The sequence below is a fragment of the Numenius arquata genome, chromosome 4 (genome assembly GCF_964106895.1).
Source record: "Numenius arquata chromosome 4, bNumArq3.hap1.1, whole genome shotgun sequence".
NCBI lineage: Eukaryota > Metazoa > Chordata > Aves > Charadriiformes > Scolopacidae > Numenius > Numenius arquata.
Window position 1 is genome coordinate 60279521 of NC_133579.1, and position 20059 is coordinate 60299579.

General features: G+C 41.2%; 1 protein-coding gene across 2 annotated transcripts in view; it reads left to right on the top strand.

Annotated features, from left to right (window-relative positions):
- The window catches only part of FARS2 (phenylalanyl-tRNA synthetase 2, mitochondrial), a 254374-nt gene that overhangs the window by 144189 nt on the left and 90126 nt on the right, over positions 1 to 20059 (top strand). For both annotated transcript variants that reach the window (XM_074146312.1, XM_074146313.1), the window contains exon 6: positions 3916 to 4076. In XM_074146312.1, the coding sequence (XP_074002413.1) occupies positions 3916 to 4076 (161 nt within the window). The remainder of the gene's footprint in view (positions 1 to 3915; positions 4077 to 20059) is intronic.

Genomic DNA, 20059 nt, shown 5'->3' on the forward strand with positions numbered 1-20059 from the left:
TACTTTACTTCTGGAGGAGGGTGTGGATTGTCTTAATCAGTCTTCAGAAATGTCCATATATGTATGAAAGTCTTGCATTTATGAAATGAATAGGAGTTTTGCTACTGAAAGAGGAGTTGATGATCTAAGAAAGAGAAGCTGGAAGTTTAGGGAAGTAACACCATTGCAATGAATTATTTTCCCTTTTTCATAGCCATAAAAATATAATTACTTTTATATGCTGGAGTATGGAGAGATGTAATAATTTCAGCTTGGAAAAGAAATAGTTTGTTGTCTACGCATAAAGTCAGAGCTCAAAATCTTTCCCAAACACAGATTTCAGTACATTCTGTGTAGTCATTATCCTTTCTCTAAAAATAACTCAATCAGCAGTAGCAATCAACGCAGGTCTTCATGTAAGGTAGCGTGGATTGTAGGCTTCCAAGGTCAGGTTAGCTCAAAGTCTGTTGGTTCGTCTAAACACTAGTTTGAGCAGTTCTGCCATGAGGTTACCTTTGAGTTCACACCCAGTCCTCTATTTCTCAGGACTTCCACAACTCAGTTGATAAAGGTCAGAAAGTGCAAAATCTTGCCTATGAGCACGCAAGAAGGGAGAAGGTAGAATATCCAGACTCCTCTGAGAAGTACTGTAACGAAGTTGACCAAGTTCCTGTGGCAGTGCAGTATTGCTGATGTTGCAGATGAGGCACAGAGGGGTTCTGCTGAGGACTTGGTATTCTAGGTAAATAGGCAGGTTCAAATTAATTAAAAGAATCAAAGTGATGACTGTGTCTCTTTTCCCAGGCTCATTATGCCTGCCTGTATTTAAACAGGACTCTGGACTGGTTTGTCTCAGCATTGAAAGTGGTAGCATGCCTCAGGATGTCATCAATGCCTGAAGTACAGGAGCTGTCTCCTTTCTGATAGCAGAGACAGGGGTCAGAAAGAAGGCTTTTCCTTCCAGCCTCCTGCATGACGGTGGGGAAGCTGCCGAGTTCAAAGTTTCCAAAACAATTAGAGTTTGAATTAATACAGGGGGAGAAAGGTGTGGGCTTGGTCTAGTTGGATAGCTGTGAGATGTACAGTGATATTATATGACTCAGGAGCACTCTGCCAGTGCTGATGGTGAAGAGTCAAGTCTGTCACACATCCATGCATCCTTTTAGGGTAAGTGTGTTTATTTAGGCATTTGTTTAAGTTTTAAAAAGCTCTGAGCCTTTGCCAGAGATGCTGGGCTGTCAGCTTATTTCAAAATCATCAGGATGATGGCTAAACATGGAGTTGGTTCCTGGTTTAAAAATCCCTGTTTAATGGCTGAATGCTCCTGCCCCATAAATGAAGGAAGGTATGAATATTTACTTTCCCGACAGAAACGTTGCATCATTAATATCTGTACAGCTCTTCTGTATTAAATATTCTTGTCTTTTTATATTTAGTGCAGCATAAAAGAGACTTGTGTATGTAGGAGCAGTGGCTTGTCCCAGGGGCAGCAGCTCAGGAGTTCCCTGGTTGGAGGTGTGATGCAAATGCAGCAGCGCCTCTCATCCCATTGCCCTGTTTCTTCTAGATGCCTCAAAAGAGGCAATTTTGATCCTTTCAGATGTTCGTAGTGATTTTAATGCTACATAGGCTTGGCCTGGTCTGTCAGCCCAAGTGAAGTATTCTGAACAGGAAATTCATGTTTACATAGAATCACAGAATATTTTCGGTTGGATGGGACCTTTGAGATCATCGAGTCCAACCAACAAAAAAAAAAAAACAAAACCAAACACCAAACAAACAAACAAACAAAAAAAACCCCCAAAATCCCAGAACACCAACCACCAAAACCAAACCAAACCAAACGCCCACAACCACACCCCACCCCACCCACAAACAGACACAAACCAAAAATCTCGGGCACTAGAGTATGCCCTGAAGTGCCGTGTCTACACGTTTCTTAAATACCTCCAGGGATGGCGACTCCACCACCTCCCTGGGCAGGCCGTTCCAGTGCCTGACCTCTCTCTCAGTAAAGTCATTCTTCCTAATATCTAATCTAAACCTCTGAACACAGCACTCGAAGTGAGGCCTCACCAGGGCCGAGTACAGAGGCACCATCACTTCCCTACTCCTGCTGGCCACGCTATTCCTGACACAAGCCGGGATGCCGTTGGCCTTCTTGGCCACCTGGGCACACTGCTGGCTCATGTTAAGCCGGCTGTCCACCGGCTTACCAATACTCCTAAGTCCTTTTCTGCTGGGCAGCTTTCCAGCCACTCTTCCCCAAGCCTGTAGTGTTGCCTGGGGTTGTTGTGACCGAAATGCAGGACCTGGCACTTGGCCTTATTAAACCTCATCCCATTGGCCTTGGCCCATTGATCCAACCTGTCCAGATCCCTCTGTAGAGCCTGCCGACCCTTAAGCAGATCAACACTCCCACCTAGTTTGGTGTCATCTGCAAACTTACTGAGGGTGCACTCAATTCCCTCATCCAGATCATCAATAAAGATATTAAACAAGACTGGCCCTAAAACTGAGCCCTGAGGGACACCACTGGTGACCGGCCGCCAACTGGATTTCAGCCCATTAATTACAACTCTCTGGGCACAGCCATCCAGCCAGTTTTTTACCCAATGAAGAGTACACTTGTCTATGCCATGATTCGCCAGCTTCTCCAAGAGAACGCTGTGGGGGACGGTGTCAAAGGCCTTACCAAAGTCCAGGTAGACAATGTCCACAGCCTTCCCTGCATCGAGAAGGCGGGTGACATGGTCATAGAAAGAGATCAAGTTGGTTAAGCAGGACCTCCCTTTCATAAAGCCATGCTGGCTGGCCCTGATCCCTCGGTTGCCCTGCACTTGCTGTGAGAGGTCACTCAAGATGATCCTCTCCATGATCTTTCCTGGTACTGAGTCAGACTGACAGGCCTATGGTTTCCCGGATCATCCTTCCGCCCCTTCTTGTAGATGGGAGTCACATTGGCCAGCCTCCAGTCATCTGGTACCTCTCCTGTTGACCAGGATTGTTGATAGATAATGGAGAGAGGCTTGGTGAGCTCTCCCGCCAGCTCTCTGAGTACCCTTGGGTGAATCCCATCCAGCCCCATGGACTTATGCGTGTCCAGGTGCATAAGCAAATCATTAACTACTTCCTCCTGGACTACAGGGGGGTTGTTCTGCCCTCCATCCTTATCTTCCAGCCCAGGAGACTATACACCCTGGGGGTAGCTGGTCTGGCTATTGAAGACAGAGGCAAAGAAGGCATTAAGTATCTCAGCCTTCTCCTCGTCCTTGGTCGTGATGTTTCCCCCCGCATCCAGTAAGGGATGGAGATTCTCCCTGACTCTCTTTTTGTTGACGTATTTATAAAAACTTTTTTTGTTGTCCCTTATATTAATGGCCAGGTTGAGTTCCAGCTGGGCTTTTGCCTTCCTAATTTTTTCTCTGTATAACCTAACAAGATCTCTGTACTCTTCCTGAGTTGCTTGTCCCTTCTTCCAAAGGTTATAAACCTTCCTTTTTCCCCTAAGTCCCATCAAAAGCTCTTTGTTCATCCAAGAACATGTTCATACATGTCTTATCAAACACAACTGAATCAGGTGTGAAGTCCTCAGATCTAAGGATAGTAAAGGGAAGCGGTGTATAGCATTATGCAGCATTTCTTAAGGTCTGTCTAAAGCACTGGACACAAGTTGCCAAGGGTGTGGCTTTATTTTATTACCACTTTTGGTTCCTGGACTCAGTGATATGTCCAGTCTTGGTGCAGTTTTTGATGGAAGTAGGAGCTGTCCTGCAGCCTTTAGAATCTAGCATTTGGCAGTTACGTGTAGGCTTTTCTGTCTTGCCACTTCACCTTTTTTTTTTCCTTGGTAAATTGGTGAAAATTTTCTCAGCAATTTTTCATGTTGTGAAATTAGGCTCTTGAATTTTTATCTTGTTTGTTTGTTTATTGCAGCTGGTGCTCAAGATAAAATTGGCTGGGCGTTTGGCTTGGGTTTGGAGAGGCTGGCCATGATCCTGTACGATATCCCTGACATCCGACTGTTCTGGAGTGAAGATGAACGCTTCTTGAAGCAGTTTATTGTGCCTCACATTTGGCAAAAAATAAAATTCCAGGTAAAATAATATATATGATAATTTTCTGTCAGTAACAAGTGTATGTAGCCCTAGAGAATATCACATAATTAAAATTCTGTGCCATTAACAGGTTTTAAAGCATCAGCTTTCCAGCTATCATGATTTTCTGATATACTGCAATAAAAGTCAGCTTCTGGTGATAACATTTTTGTGAGACAGATAATGTTGTGAGTTGCTGCTGATACCCAGTGACTATCTCTGTTCTGAATAATGCTTAAGCATATATTTAACTTTTAAATTTATCCAGAATAGGGATTGATTTAGGCCTGTGTCTGATTTGGGTATGTTCTTGAATTGTGTCCGGTATTCTGTTTCATTATAAAAATGTGTTTGATGCTAAGTGTTCAAATATTGTAATACATTCCCAATTTTTCCCATTGTTTTTACTCTGCATTCATTGAAGTCATTGGGAGTTGCATTGTCAAACTTTGGCAAAATGCTTTGTGAATGTGTCTCGCCATCTTTAATATATCAGCTCTTTCCTCCAGGTGATAGCAGGGGGAGAGTGCAGGCTCAGCTTGTATTGCTTTTGTAACTCCTCTATTGAGGTGATTTTTGTAGTTGGATTGAGTGGAAATGCTACTTTCATAATATTCTTAGCATGAGCATGGGAAGGTTCAAGTCAGCTGGTATCGGTGGTCTTTGGGGGAGTTGAGCTGACATAGCTGTGATGCTTGATCAAGTCTGAAGTGCTAAAGCAGCAAAACACTCCTTGCGGCTGCCTTTTACCATTTTCCTTGCTTTGTGGACAGCTTGATTATGTCTTTTTTTAAGAACTGAAAATATGAAAGGGGAAATCAACAGTGATAATGCTCAGATGATATTTGAGCAGTCTCCACATCAATTCAGTAGCAGCATCCGTTTTTTTAATTCATCACAGTTCTGGCCATCTTCTCTAGTAGAGTCAAAAAGTCAAAATGGTGTTTAGATAGATTTGGGGGCTGTAATGGATTTTTTTTTTTTGGTTGATTTTTTTTTTCTTGTTGTTTTAGTTTGGTTTTTTGGTTGGGTTTGTTTTGTTGTTTTTTTTTATGGTACTGGCATTGGCGTATTCAGATTGTAATTATCACTTACAGAAAGAAGACAGATTTTTGCCACTGTTCCTGAAGGTGGGTCTGCCTATAGGTTTCCTTCGTCTCTTGCAGAATATTTGTTGTTCTTTTCAATAAGGAGCCCTCAGGTGTCCTTATCAGCCCATATCTTTCTGATTGGCATTGCTCCCGAGGAGCACGGACTGTTTCTTGGTTTATAGATTGCAAACTGATCTCTGATGGAACTAAGATAAGTTTTCTTGCTTGCTTTAAAATTGTGGATCCAAGACTCAAACTGATATTAGCAGTAGATTGTTTTTTTTGGGAAAAGGCCCAGATTGTCAGACTGATACAGTCTGATATTGAAGGTGAGCCAAAGAGAGGGCTGGGTGTCTGAGTTGTGTATCATTTTCATGTACAGCTGCAGATAAAGTCAGGTGTAGTGAACCGATCTGAAGTTGACAGTGGCATAGGTTATTGTGGATAGTCTCAGAGGTAAAGACACAGTTTCTACGAAGGTAAAAGTGAAATAAATCTTTTTTTTTCTTTTTTTTTTTTTTTCCTAATTGGTGCTGTTTGGTAACCTTAGGTGAGCAGGAGTCACTGGGAGCACATGCTTTTGCACTGTTTTGCTGGGTAACTGTCTGTGTCATCAATAGGAGAGTGTTGACAAGGTCTGGGTAGGTCTTTAAGCATGTCTTCTTGCTGAGCAGCATTGGTTTCAGCTGGCATTGGTTCAACTTGTAACAAGGAGAAAAGTTCTACAACCTAGAACTGATGAAGAGTCATGAAGCTGAGGCTTGCTGGCTGAGATACATTTTGAAGTAATAACATGAATCAGGAGGTATGATGCAATAGGTGGGGGACTTCGAGGAAGAGAAGTAGTCAGTTGCCACTGTGCTCTAACCTGGACCAAAGGGAAAGACTGGAGTAATATTACCGGGACAAACTATTCCTTTATCACATTAATGTGTTGGCAGTTGTTGTATCCCAACAAATAGGCTGATGAAAAGTATATAGATTGGGAGAATGAGGGATATGGGAGAGGGGCAGCAGAGGTGGAAAGATGGGTTATTTTCAATCTTTTCTTTCTCTCTTCTAAAGAAAGGATATGGCCAATGTTTTAGAAACAAAGTTTTGCTTTGGTATCAAGCACTTCTTAGGGACCTTTTTTCATTTTTTTCATTTTTTTCATTTTTTTCATTTTTTTTTCCCCCTTTTCACACATACATACACACATCCCACGTGTATGTCTCATCTTCAATTTTGGTAGAATAGGTCTTTCTAACTCTTAGTTTATATTTTTTAACTGTGTCTCTGAATATAGGAGACTAGGGGCAAGCTTGGTTTTTTGTTCAAAAGGAAGTCTGTATCCAACTTTCCTGTGATATCTTACACTGAGCTTTTCTGACCTCAATACTGTACATACTTCTAGTACATACTGGCATTGCTTATTAAAGCGTTAATGACCCTTCAAATAAGAATACTGTAAAATAATCTTCAGTGTTACCATAAAATCTTGGGTGATGGGAGTTAATAAGCCATGGTGGTTTCTTTTCTGTTCTGTGTTATTTTTCAGCTATGCTATAAAACCAAGTCAGCAGACCTTCTACACCTGTCTACTTTCTAAAGAGTCGTAATTAATGAATCACATGGTTTATTCATATCATATTTGAAAGAAAACTTTTAGTCTGTCTTCCAATGTTACGTTGTAAGAAATCTCAATGGATATTAAAAAAAAAGTCAGATTTTCTGCATGCAAGGCCATGCAGTACTTTTCAGCCTGACTGAACTGAACCAAGACAGACCAGGTGTCCTGAGAGCCTTTCATTACACAAATTGAATCCTGCAGCCTCAGAAGGCCTGGGTAAATGTCCATCCTTTATGTGCTTAACTGAGACCTCTCAACCTTTGGATACTCTCCTCATCCTTTCTTATAATCTGAATATTATCCACCAACATAAATATTTTTCTTTCTGTTCGTTAAAATATTCTTCAAATACATGAAGTCCACACTACGTAGCAGTAGTATTTAATAATAGCTGGGCTAAATACACTCTTGTTCAAAAATGGAACTTAATTGGAGCATTTTCTTGGGACTTAAAAGTATATATTTTATGCCTTTTAACAGCCTGAATGTGTCACAATTTTCTCTGCCATCAGTTGCTCAATATAGGCGTGCAGGCTTCAGTAGGTCAAAAAGCTGCTGGGAAAAGCTGACAGTGCTTGTACCGTTGTGGCCACTCAGCACAGCAGTGTTAGAGTGCTGCTCCCCACAGATCAGATTATTGCATTGATTTGGATTATCAAATCGCTCTAGCTGTAATGTGACACGAGTCAAGGCAGTGTGGGGGATCAGAGGCCTTCAGTCACTTGTGTAGGGCTTCCGCTCAGACTGTGAAATGAAAGGCTGAGGAGGGACAGGGCGGGAAAGACTAAGCACCTGCAAGGAGTAATGTAATAAAACAAATGGCTTAGATCCAATCTCTTGCGCTGTGTTACATCCGTGTTCGTCAGGGCTCTGAGCATAGTTCCATGTAATCGCTTTCCGGTTCATGCTGAGCCAGCATTCTTACCAAAAAAACCATGTGTCTGTGGGCTGACAACTCTCAAGAAAAGGTACAAAAATGAAATGACACTTAGGGAAGGAAGGCACTCACAGTTCAGATGAAGTGCGGAGTGCCCAGAGGTGTTGATTAAGACGAATGGGCTCTGGCAGCAGGACAGTTCCTGGAACCTCCATCATTTCACTGCCAGAGCGAGTGAGCAGCATGTCGTGTCAATTGATTGCTGATGCATTCTCTCCTCGCAAAGTCACTTTCATTTGGTGCTGCTGGAGGCTGTGGCTGCTGTTGTTTTAAATAATTATTTATTTTGATTGCAGATGAGCATTGTGGCCCGGACTGAGGTCAAGCAGAAGCATTTTTATGCTGTTGTAAGGGAAACACTGGTACCGAGGGAATCTGGATTAGATTCCTAGCTAAACTGCAGACTCCCTCTGTGAGATTATGGGAGTTGCTTTCGTCTTCTTTTCCTCATTTCTGCAGTATCTGCAATACCTGCAGTAAGCCTAGAACACCTACTTTTTAACACTCCCTCCCATCGTCTCCAGGTGCTGCATCTTTCTTGTATCTGCTGGCACATGCAATCTCTCCAAACTCAGTTTCTTCATAATAATCGGTTAGCTTCAATACTCAAAATAATAGACTTTCTAACCAGGATCATTCTGATGGCACCAGGATAGACAAAGCTCCTAGAGCAGCTCTGCTGGGAGACCTGAGGGGCTAGTAACCGTTGGCAGTGGAGTGAGGAGAGTTGACAAGCAGCTTGAATTGACACCATTCACCTCACCAGCTGTAGCCAAAATGGTGTATGTGGCCCATACCTAGGAGACGGTCTCTGCTTTGGAAAGTGAACAGGCAAGGTTAGCATAAATGAGAAAAATTATCTTCAGAAAGATGTAGTTGTGTGGAAAGAAGTCATTCATTATATGGGAAAGGAAATCAAAGTAGATGATGATTTCTCCTGTACAAGATAGCAAAGGCTGGGCCTCGCTCACTCCCATTTGCCTTTGCTTAGTGTGCTGTAAGAATCAAGCCCCTATTTTAATGACAAAGGATTTATCCTGTAGACCAGTTTGCACTATTTGCTACATATGTGAGCCCTGCTGTTCACACAGTTGCACAGTACAACTTTTTTACCTTACTGTGCACTTTTCAGCTTTCTGATACAGTCATCATCCCTGTGCATCTTCCCTGTGCACGTACCTGATTGTTGCTGGGAGACATATAGCTTGTCCTGAGGCTTTAGAAGATGCTGAAAATAAAATGCACTGGCAGGTCCAAGGGGAAACTTTTGCAAATTAAACCATCTTAGTCTATATCCTTTATTCCGTGCTTGAGAAGGAGAATATATAATGTATAAGCTAGCCATTTCAACCAGTTTGATCTTATTACATTCACTGCACAGGGTGGGTCTGTCTGATCCATCATTAGTATGCTACCCCATATAATTTATATTTATCATCTAAGTCTGTGATTAGCTTTATTTTCCAATAAAAAGTAAATAGATTCACTGGCTGCTACATTTTCAGATATTTTTCATCAAGATTAGGTAACTCCATGCTTAAATGGTTATTCATTTATTATGTTTACTTTCTAATAGTGCATCTATTAAAGGCAAATACGCAACCATTAGTATGTAAATTTAACTTGGATGTCTGAACAAATGAGGTACAGCCACGACTGTGATTTATTGTCTAATTACGTTTACTGTAATTGAAGATATATAATGTGTGTATGCATGCATGTGGAGGTACAACAGAGAACAGATGATGGTGTAGCATAAACATTTTATTGGCATGACTTTGGGAAGGCTGAATTTCTTATGAGTGACTTATGTAGATCATCATAAATCAACATCAATGAAACCTTTACAGTGATGCATATCATCTCAGGTTTGTCTGTATACTCTGCAGAACATTGTGAAACTCCTTTTTTTTTTTTAGTGTTGGATAACCATGGAAAGAAGGCAGAAATAATCTTCTTAATTGTGGAGATGCTGCACGATTGGATTAGAGATCACTTGATCATCAAGTCTTCTCTCATCAGGATGTTAAATATCATATTGTTGTAGCCAGTGCTGGTATTGAAGCTTTAGGAACCTGAGCCCTCTGGCCCCAGTCAGGCAAAGTACTGAAGCACATGCTGAGCTTTAAACTTGCAAGTAGTCCCATTTAAATCAATGGGATAGTTCTGTGCTCAGTCAAACATAACTTTAAATGCCTAAGTAGTTTCAGGTGAGAGACCACCGTAGTTCCTGGCATCCAACTGAGAGTGATCAGGGCCTTGCAGGGCTGAAGCAGAGGAAGCTTTCAAAATGGCTGTTACAAGCAATAACAGTTTAATCTGACAAACCACAGACTTCATTTGCAAAATCTTTGATCCAAACCAGTTGTACTGATCCACATTTGGGTAAAGGAAGTCAACAAGCAAGTATCTGGAGGGTAAACAGGACATGAATTCCCATTCTCAACTAAAGACAGTTGGCTGAAAACACAGGAAGAAAAGAAGAAAATAGGGGCTCAGAAATGAGGAGAGAGAGAGGATGGACAGTCTCATGAGACTGGATGCAAGAAAAACAAAGCATTGAGATAAGACAAAGTAAGAGGAAGGTAGAAGAGAGAAGAGCTGTACTTTGGGCATTGGGGTCAATATGAAAAAGTCTAGGGGCAAACAAGAAAGTTTAAACAAGATGGGGAGGAGGCAGGGCAGGAAGAAGAGAAAGACAAGAAAAGAAGAGTAGATTTAAGGCAAAAACCTGTTGAGACTGATTCAAAAGTCTTTTTCTAAATCAATCAAAAAGTCTTCCCAGACTTTGTACTGTACACATCTACTCGTGATCTCATTTTGAAAAAATCAAGAAGTATGAGTGACCACAAAAACTATGACCACAAGCCATCAAAGCAACTCTGTACTTTAAAGTATTATCATCAGTCCCAGGGTAGGAGGTGGTGTTGAAAGCAAGGAATGTGTGGTCTGAGAGTAATGATTGAAACATTTATAGCAGCTCTCCAAAACTCAGGCATACCTCAAAAACAGGAGTGATGAAAACTGGTATATCCAATGCTATCCTATCCTAATTTAATTTTGTGGACTTTTAAGTCCAGGTCTAAAAAATGAGCAGCTTATATACCAGTGAACTGCAAATGACTAATATAGTGGCCTTTCCATCATATGATATCATAAAGAGATGCTCAGACACACACAGTTTCACTGGAGCACAACTGGACCTGTGTGCTCAGCCTTTCAAGGTAATGAATTTTCCAACCACATTCAGCTATTCTTAGCTTTTTATTTCCCCAAGTAAAACCTGAGTGGGGATATTTTCCACAGCAGTTGATTCTATAGACTGACTGTCTCTTGTTTAAAAGAGAGACTTTGTCTGACACTGTACAGTAGTGCAGATATGGGAGAGTGTTGAAGAGTCTTAGCTGTATTAGTTCAATGTGCAATGAACAGCCATACGGGAATCAAAGGAGTACCCTGTCTTATCTTCCCACCACATCATTACCTTTGGCTTTCATTCATCTTCATAGTCTTAGAATCTAAGGCTAATTCAGGTTGGAAGGGACCTCAGGAAATCTCTAGGCCCACCTCCTCCTCAAAGTAGGGTCAGCTCTGAGGTCAGGCCAGGTTGCTCAAGACATTATCCAGTTGGATCTTGAAAAAGTCCAAAGATGGAAGCTGCATAAGTTTTTGAGACAACCTGTTCCACTGCTTGACTCTACTCACGGTGAAAAAAAGTTTTATCTTATATCTATTCTGAAATTCTCTTGTTTTGGCATACATCCATTGCTTCTCAGCCTCCTACCATACATGGTAGTGAAAAGCCTGCGTCTGTCTTGTTGATGGCCTCCTTATGTGTACTTGCAGGTTGCTGTTATGTTCCTCTGAAGCTGTCTCTTCTCCACACTGAAGAAACCCAGCTCCCTCAGTCTTTTCTCACAGCATAAATGTTTGAGCCTCCTGATCTTCTTAGTGGCCCATTGCTGAAATTGTTCCAGTTTTTCAATGCCTTTCCTGTATTGGGAGGGGCAAAACTGGATACAGTACTCTAGATGTGGTCTAATAAGCACTGATTAAAGAAGGGATAGTCTCTCCACTCGATCTGCTGGCTGTGCTCCTGTTTATACAGCCCAGAATGCTCTTCGCCTTTTTTGCTGCCAGGGTGCACTCATGCCCAGTTGCTGTCCACCAGGAGCCCCCAGGTGCTTCTCAGCAGAGCCGAGTTCTTATTTTTGCATGTTTTCTTGGTACCCCTTCTGTGGCTTATCAAGGAGATGTTGCTTTTCTTCACTTCCAGTGACCTTCTTAGCCTATTCTCATCTAGCAGCTCTTAGTCCTTATGCAGAAACTGATGCCTTCATCAAACTGGACAGTGATTTCAACATCTCTTCCCACTTGTTAAATGTTCATGTGAGCATTTTGGGTTTTCTCTGATAGTGCTTCTTACACTGGGAAGGAGCTCTCTGTGATATACACTTTCCTGTACTCTTTCAAACCTCTGCTTTGCAAGGTCCCCATTTCTTGTGATGCTCACCAAACAGCTGGCTGCATATGTCTGAGGTGGTGAAGAGCTGAGAGACCTATCTGTCATTTTTATGAGTTTCATTTCATGGTTCTAGTGGATTCTACCTCCAGCCTTCATCTGCTTGTTGTCATTTGTCATACAGTTAGTATCTCGGCTTTTAGGGGCAGGAACCATCACTTGATTCTGGATTTGTGAAGTGCTTAGTGTGCCAGAACCCAGGCCCATGACTAAGGCTGCTATGAGATGTTATTACTGAGGATTTTGGTAAAAATAACCACTGATGGGGGATGTGGTTCCCAGCAATCCAGCTGCTACCCTTTGAGCTAATACCGATGATGCAGGTTTTCACGCATACCCTGTTTCCATCCCTCCGCCCACCCATGGCAATCTAGTCTTACTGATAGCCTCCCATTGAACCTGGAAAAATCAGCAATAGTTTAATTCCTTTCTGCTTGTACTTGGAAAAATGTCAATAGCCCTTTGTGCTTAGATTAGTTAGTGTTATTTATCTTATGTAGTATCTCCATCTGTTGTCTGCTGGGGTACCAAAGGGTGAAGCAAATCCATGTCATCCCTCTAGCAGCCACCTTGATAATAGTCAGATATACAGACAAGCCCATGATATTCATTAGCAAAAACATGGCTCTTTTTCTCTCCATCACCTGTGTTCCTTGAAAATACTTTAAGTAATTCTAGGTTGGTTTCACAGTCTGAGAATATTTGAAAACTCTCATGTTCACCTCTGTTATGTTATCACATGCCAATAGCAGATTTGGTCTTGCTGGTGGTGACTCGAAGCAAAATAGTTGGTTTGAGCTGTTCTTTCTGGATGTTACGAGTTTTCTGCTTTGTACACAACTGTCCCAGTTGGAATTTCATTAGAGTGGGTGGAGTATGTGTGAATATATATATATACACAAAGAGCAAAATATTTAATCTTTACTTTCAATTTTCTATGCTAACACACAGTATAATCACCACTAGAGTTTTTATGACATGGCAGGTAATTCTAAAACCTGGATGTATTTATGCGTTTCCTCAAATTCTCAGCTAAGTGGGAGGTCCAGGGCTTTACTGACAAACCTAGAGGGATTTTTGAAAGCTTGCAATGTGAAATACCAGCGTGCTCACCTGGAAGATGTCCTCTCTTTTGATTGCAGATCAAGTCAGAGACAGCAGTTGAAACTTCTCTCCTTTTGAAGGATTTCGGTGGGTTTGTGACTGCTCTGTACTGCTTGTTCCCAAAGCCTTGGTTCTCACAGTATCAGGATGAGAAGCATATTTTTTTTTTTCATTCCCATGTACTGTTCTGCTCTGCTGTTCCAGTTGTACCACAGCATCTACTTCTGTGGCTTTACTATGAGGTGGATCAAGAACCCTTTTACCTCTGCAGTTTCTCAAAGCCGTATCAGTTCACTGATCCACTTCTTGGTGGACACAGGTGAGGAGACAGCACTTTTCTTTTTGGAGGCAGGTTAAAACCAGAAGTGACTGGGGAAACATGGGAGGAAAAAAATCCATAAGGTGGCTTTGCCACTGGATAGTGTGCCACAACACGGTGGCCTCCATGTGTAAGCAGCACAAGGGAAAGGTCATGGATCAGTGAGGGAAGTGAACGGCTTGGGTGGAAAGAGGAGCCTTTGCTAGCTGGGAGCCTTCTACTTTTTCCTTCCGTGTATCTTGGACATCCAGAACCTCATTTCTGGAGGAAGGAAGGAAGGAAGGAGTCCAGAAGTAACTGAAAGAAAAGTCAAGGACTAGAGAAGAAAGGACACAATAACTTGGATGAAGACATACAGCTGTTCTTGTTGAAAGTTTTTTGTCACTTAGGTTCCAGTGGCAGCATCCCAAGTGAAACACAACAGTGCAACACTCACGAGATCCAAAGGCCACTGAGTCTGTAGATGTCTCCTGTGGATTTCAAACTGAGCTCTCTATATCTTCCCAAACACGTGTTTGCCATTGTCCTTCCATGCAATTAATGTAAAAGTACTTTCACATAAAAAAAAAAGGAATGTTACTTGTTAAAAAAAAGCAACAAAAAAAGAGTCAAGATCACGTTTTTTTTCCGCCTCTCTGTAGTCTGGGAAGTTGGAACGAAATGTGAGAAACCCAGTCTCTCACAAGTCTTCAAGAACGATAGCATTCACAGCATATCCCCTGAAAGGCTTTGGCACAAGCAAAAGTTAAAAAATAATGCCTGAAGAATGTCCACCTCAGGTGTGGCTGAGCATGTAATTAGTTTAAAGGATGATGGGTGAATATGTCGAGAATGTGTTATAACCAGCAGGTGTGTCATCAATACAAACGGTAGAGACTCCCAGCAACTGGGAACAAACCGCCAGGGACTCGCTTCCAATTTGTTTTTAAACAAAAAGGAGCAACTATAGCCTTGACTGAATTTTGAGCTCACCTCAACATGATGCAAATAAAAAATGAATTTCCAGTTACAAATGCTGCTGCAATGTACAGTTATTGTCAGTAGAATCATTTTGCTGCTGATGTCTTCTTTTTTTTTTGGTAGGCAAAAGCCAGTGCAACCCAGTCAAAGTACACCTGATACTATTTAAATGATTACTTAGTAAAAAGTGCAGTAAGCTTCAAAAAGCATGTTTTACTGTGGTTTGCTCTGATCTCTAAACCTCATAGATTTGCAGTTTGACTGTTTGAGGCTCTTTAAAATAAATAGCTCACAAATGAGTAATTCTGCTGCTGAATATATCAACCGATCTTTATTGCATCCCAAATGATGAAGTATAATGGTTATACAAAGTGCTTAAATAAGCCATGGAGCAATTTCCAGCAGTGATATATATGCTGAAACCCACATTAAATTAATATTAGGTGAAGGAGTAAACCTGGAAATCTAAAATAACAATAGATCTCATATTGGTTATGTGAAGCTATGAGAACCAGCTGCTGGTGGTTTTGACAGGAATCTGCAGATGTTCAGAGCTTTCAGTCTTACTGTCTAAAAGTATGTAGCTAGTAAGGAGTCTAACCCTTACACTTTTGCCAATATGTTTCCAATATTGGTTTAATTACAGTGTGGTGAATCCTGGCTAGGAGGATGGCACAATAACTCTCTTGACTTTAGTGTTTGTCCCTGACCTGAGAAGTGACTCAATTTCCTTACTCAATAATTCTGTTTTCCGTGCTGTTTACAGTTGTAGTTGTCTTGTACCTCCTTCCTCAGTATGTCTTCTCCAATACTATCCTAGGGCTGAAAGTTCTTCAGGACAGGGGCTACTGTTTTGTGCTTCATCTACCTAATGGGACCCTGGTTTCTGACTGGCAGTCCTAGGTAATTATCACAATCTGAATATCTGCATGCCTACAGCAGGGTTAAATACATCTTTGTGAGTATTTGTGAGTACATTATGCATTTGATGTAAGAATAAACTCCTGTTTAAAATGTGCCTAAGCATTTATGCTATGCAAGTCTGTGTCTTCAGAGGTACAGATGCATACACAACCAGAGAAATATAAAGAGGGTGGAGGCTGAGGAGGGGGAGATCTTGAAACCAGTAGGAAATACGCTCTAATTCTTCTTACCAGTTTTGGATAAAAAGGTGGGTTTTGTCATAGATGAGTTTACTTGATAGCTGTTGTAACATTTGTACCAATGTTTTACATGCAAAAGATACATCTTGCAAAGAGCTTTTGATAAAGTGGTCTCTAAAATCATGCCTAAACCCCTATGGTCATCATCTGCATCATGATTAGCCATTGCAGCTCAGCTGTAGAGCATCCCTAGGAAACAAGGGCTGGGGAGAACAGTCTGGGTGCATGCGTGTTTATGTGTGAACAGGAGCACCTTTTGAAGTACATGGTGTTAATAAAAACCCCCTGATTTTCAGCTACCACTTCTCTGATCAGAATTTGAGTTAGGCTACAGAGAATAGCCAAACAACAGAAGGCACAGTTGGGAAGAACTGTGTTATTATTATCATACCTGTCCTCAATTTCCTTCATCTTGCTAATCTGAGAGACACATGGACCATAGTAGTGACAGTCTAAACCAAAATGTGACAAGTAATGCTTTGGGGTGCATATGCTGCAGAGGATTTGTTTTTGCAATTTTCTAAAAATTAATAATGGGAAGAAATCACCTCTTTTGAGGATTGTTTGTATCCTCCTGCTGCTGCACACATGTTAAATCCAGTTTGCATAATTATTCCCACATGTAACCTGTTCTCCTAAATCAGCAATAGTGAACCCATTTTGTGATTCTTGTAAAATAAGAAAAGGCATTAAAGAAATACCTGTTCTGCGTGAGGATTCTACTTGCAGAGATTTAAATGTCCTTTACGTTTTCGTCATTGCATACTTAAATGCTTAGTGTGCTTTTTGTGCTTGGTCTGTTCTCGGCTTATGGCTTCTCTGTAGTTTTCTGCTTTTAAGTGTTGTTACTCTTTAACAAGAGTATAGCTTTAGGAAAGCTCAGGGTCTGCCTGAAAGGAAAAATTAAAGGCTTTTCTCCCTCTTCTGAGTATTGAACAAATAAGTAGAGCCTTTCATTTCTGTTTCTGTCTAGCTTGCCTACTGTTCTTTAAAGTTAGATACTGGGTTTTTAGCTTGCTACACTACCCTGGTGTTTTATTACTGGTTTTACACTTTGGAGGTTGTGATTTGTATGAATTTGATATTTAAGGGGGAAAAAAGTGAAGTTGACTACTCTGGAAACTAAAATACTTGATTTTGCCAAGAGTAATTGCAACTTGCAATTAGGGTAATTGCAGTTACCCTAAGTGAAGAAGGAAACCCAGCTATTTTAGTGGCACTGGAAAACATGAAGAATATTTAAAAACCACCAGTAATCTGCTTAGGTAAATTGCTGTACGTGGCAGTTAAGCTCTTTTAATTTCCTAGGGAGCATAGGTTTTTATAATGTAGTATCTACAGTAGCATTTTCCAGATTAGCTCATAAATCTGAGAAGTGTAGAAAGATGAGGACACTCCTTTGTAGCATAGCAATGTCCAGGGCATTATGTGAAGCTGTACCTGGTCAAAAAAATACGAAGCATCATTGCCTTTGTCTTGGAAATCTCTGTGCTTTTTAAGAGGGAGAGAGAGAAAAAAACCCCACACAACAGCTTGTTAGGCGGGAAGGAGGACTTTTTCAGGTGTTGCATGTGCCTGTAAGATTTGTGATTCCAGCTTATTTTTGTGTAAGTCATATTCAGGTGTTCTGGAGATTCTGCTGTTTAAACAATAACTCTCTGAAATGGTGGATTTAATGAGCAGAAAAGGAAATACAATCAACAGTGCTTTATATGAGATTTTTCGTCTAAGCTGAAATAAAATGTTGGGTGCAATTTCTTTCCATTGTTATGCTATGTTTTTGGAAGAAATACATCTTCATATTGCTGCAGTCTCTTTCCAAATACTTGCATTCTTTATTTAGATATAAATCTTTTATATGAATTGTTGATGTGTGCAGTATTTTACCCCACTGAGCTATTTGTCTCGGCATTATTATTAAGCATAATGAGAAAACACATAGAAACCAAACCATCAGAAAGGAGGAAACCTGGCTTCTGAGCATGGCAAAACACTGGATGCCTGCAGCAACAAATGCCTTCTGCAGGAACTGCAAGTGCTCAGCACTGCAGTAGAAGACATTCTTAGTATCTGCTGAGAAATTGGGTTTATGCTGACTTATACCACTTTATAGCCTGTTGCTCGCAGGCATGGTAGATATTTTTTAGAGAAGTGCAGGATTGATGCATACAGTCTTTACTTGTTGATGGTTCATTTTCTGAGGTCTGTGTCTTCTCTGCCCTTCTTACCTCTGCTTCAAAAAACCTGAGGGAGTGATTCTGCCTGTGGGGTGGGAGGCTTGGGTAGGAGGACAGACAGAATATGGACAGCTTGTGCAAAAGGCAGTCTTAAGTGTTGGTTATTATGTTTGGTGTGAGAATTCACTTTACCATTTTGGTGACTCCAAATAACTGGGTTCTTTCCCTGGGACACAAGCTTGCTTGTTTTCTATAGATAACACCACAACGTGGTAAATAGATTGTCCCATCTGTTCCTTTTTTTGTCGCAACGGTTCTGTGGTAGCAACTGCTCAAATGGAAAAGGGATACCAGAAAAGGCATTTCTTGGCTTTTAGTTGTTTTGCAGTGATAGATCTGTGTTTGAAATGGGAGAAGATTAGCTCCATGAAACCAGCTAGCTCAGCAGGCCATCAACTGGGAGGCTGGGGAAGAAGCATGAGGAGAATGCGTGTTTTCCCACAGTAGACCAAGAACCACTACAGGAACATGTCAGGCTAATCTTTTCTTCACCCTGGCGCTTTCAAAAGGGGAGTGTAAGAAGCTGAGATGTGGGAGTGATTAGTAGAGAGACATCCCTTTTGTTAGTTCTCCCTGTGAGTTCCTATCTGTTCTATGGGAATGAGAAATTATTTTTGAGTAGTCAAGCATGGAGCAGAAAGTCCATCATCAGTATTTAGGAATCATTTATATTTATCTTTTGGTGGTTTTTATAATCAGATCACAAGTGGCAAGGCATATCCAAATGCCCAAGTGCATGGGTATCTGGAAATACCTCTCTGATGTGTACACTGCAACAATCCTGCTTTTAATAGGATTAGGTCAATCCTTTCATTTTTTTTATGTCTTTCCTGCACTTTTTCAACTCCTTACTAAACATATAAAAATAACCTTTTCAGTGGAAGTAGAAGTGATCCTTTTGGGTCTGGAAAGCATCTCAAAAGCCACGTGTTTTTTCACAGTTTGTTGACCACAAGTCAGTTTAAAATACATATTTGCACTCAGAGAAGTGTATTGTGGCTTTAAACTTATACTGTTGTCCATGGCAAGTTTAAATGAGCTTGACTAGAAAATAAAATGCTTGCAATTTAAAATAGTGTTGTGCATGAGAACACAGTGTCCCTTTCTGGTGAGACTGCAGAGGCTTAGTAACTAGCATTACTTTTGGATAATGGCAAGCTTCCTATTCACTCATTCTGCCACAGCACCAGTCCTCTTCTGCATTCTTCTGGGTGCTTGGAAAAGGTGGAGCAGCTTATCTAAGAAGTTTAATCTTTTCACTGGCTGTTACCCATCTTAATTTTTCAGTGTCATATTAGATATCGACTTTCCTTTGTCAGGCGGGCTCCTCTAATAATACACTTTAACTTTTAGCATGCAAGAAGGGTCATATTCGTTCTTGTGCATGTGCACATGCGTGTGCGTTTGTGATGAGTCTTTGGGGTTTTTTTTCTATTGAAAGGTGCTTCACTAGCATTGGAAAAGGTGACTAAAGGATATGATATCAAGAGCTAGCTGGTGACCACTTAGGCAGAACAGAAACAATTAAACTCTTGTTTTGCACCTTAACGGAACTTGTAATACAGCTCAAGAGAGAAACTTTTATCTTCAGCAAGACCCCATAGGGCTTAGCTTAGGTGGGAAGGGGACAGAGCTCAGATGGTGGCGTGCACCACACTAGAGAGGGATCTGGTCCACAAATTTGGTCAGGCACAAAGCTGCAGCTCCTGCCATGGGGCTGCAGCTGCTTCATCCCACATTAAAGGCTGAGACTTACCTGGAAAGATAGTCTGTGACCCATGGCACCTCCCTGCTCAACCTGGACCTAGAACGGGTGTTTCATCTTTGAGAACAGTTTCTTTTACTGTGTTTCTTGATGAAATTGTTTTCTTCCTTGTATTTTCTGCAAAGTACTTCCTGTATTTCCATAATTCCATGATTGTTTTTCACGAGGGATGAGGGAGGTAAAGGCAAAGAGAGTGCTTTGCCAAGATGAGGAACAGCAATGACTTGTAATCCAACGCTGGTTTAATAGTGCAGGCTGCTGCTGACAAACAAG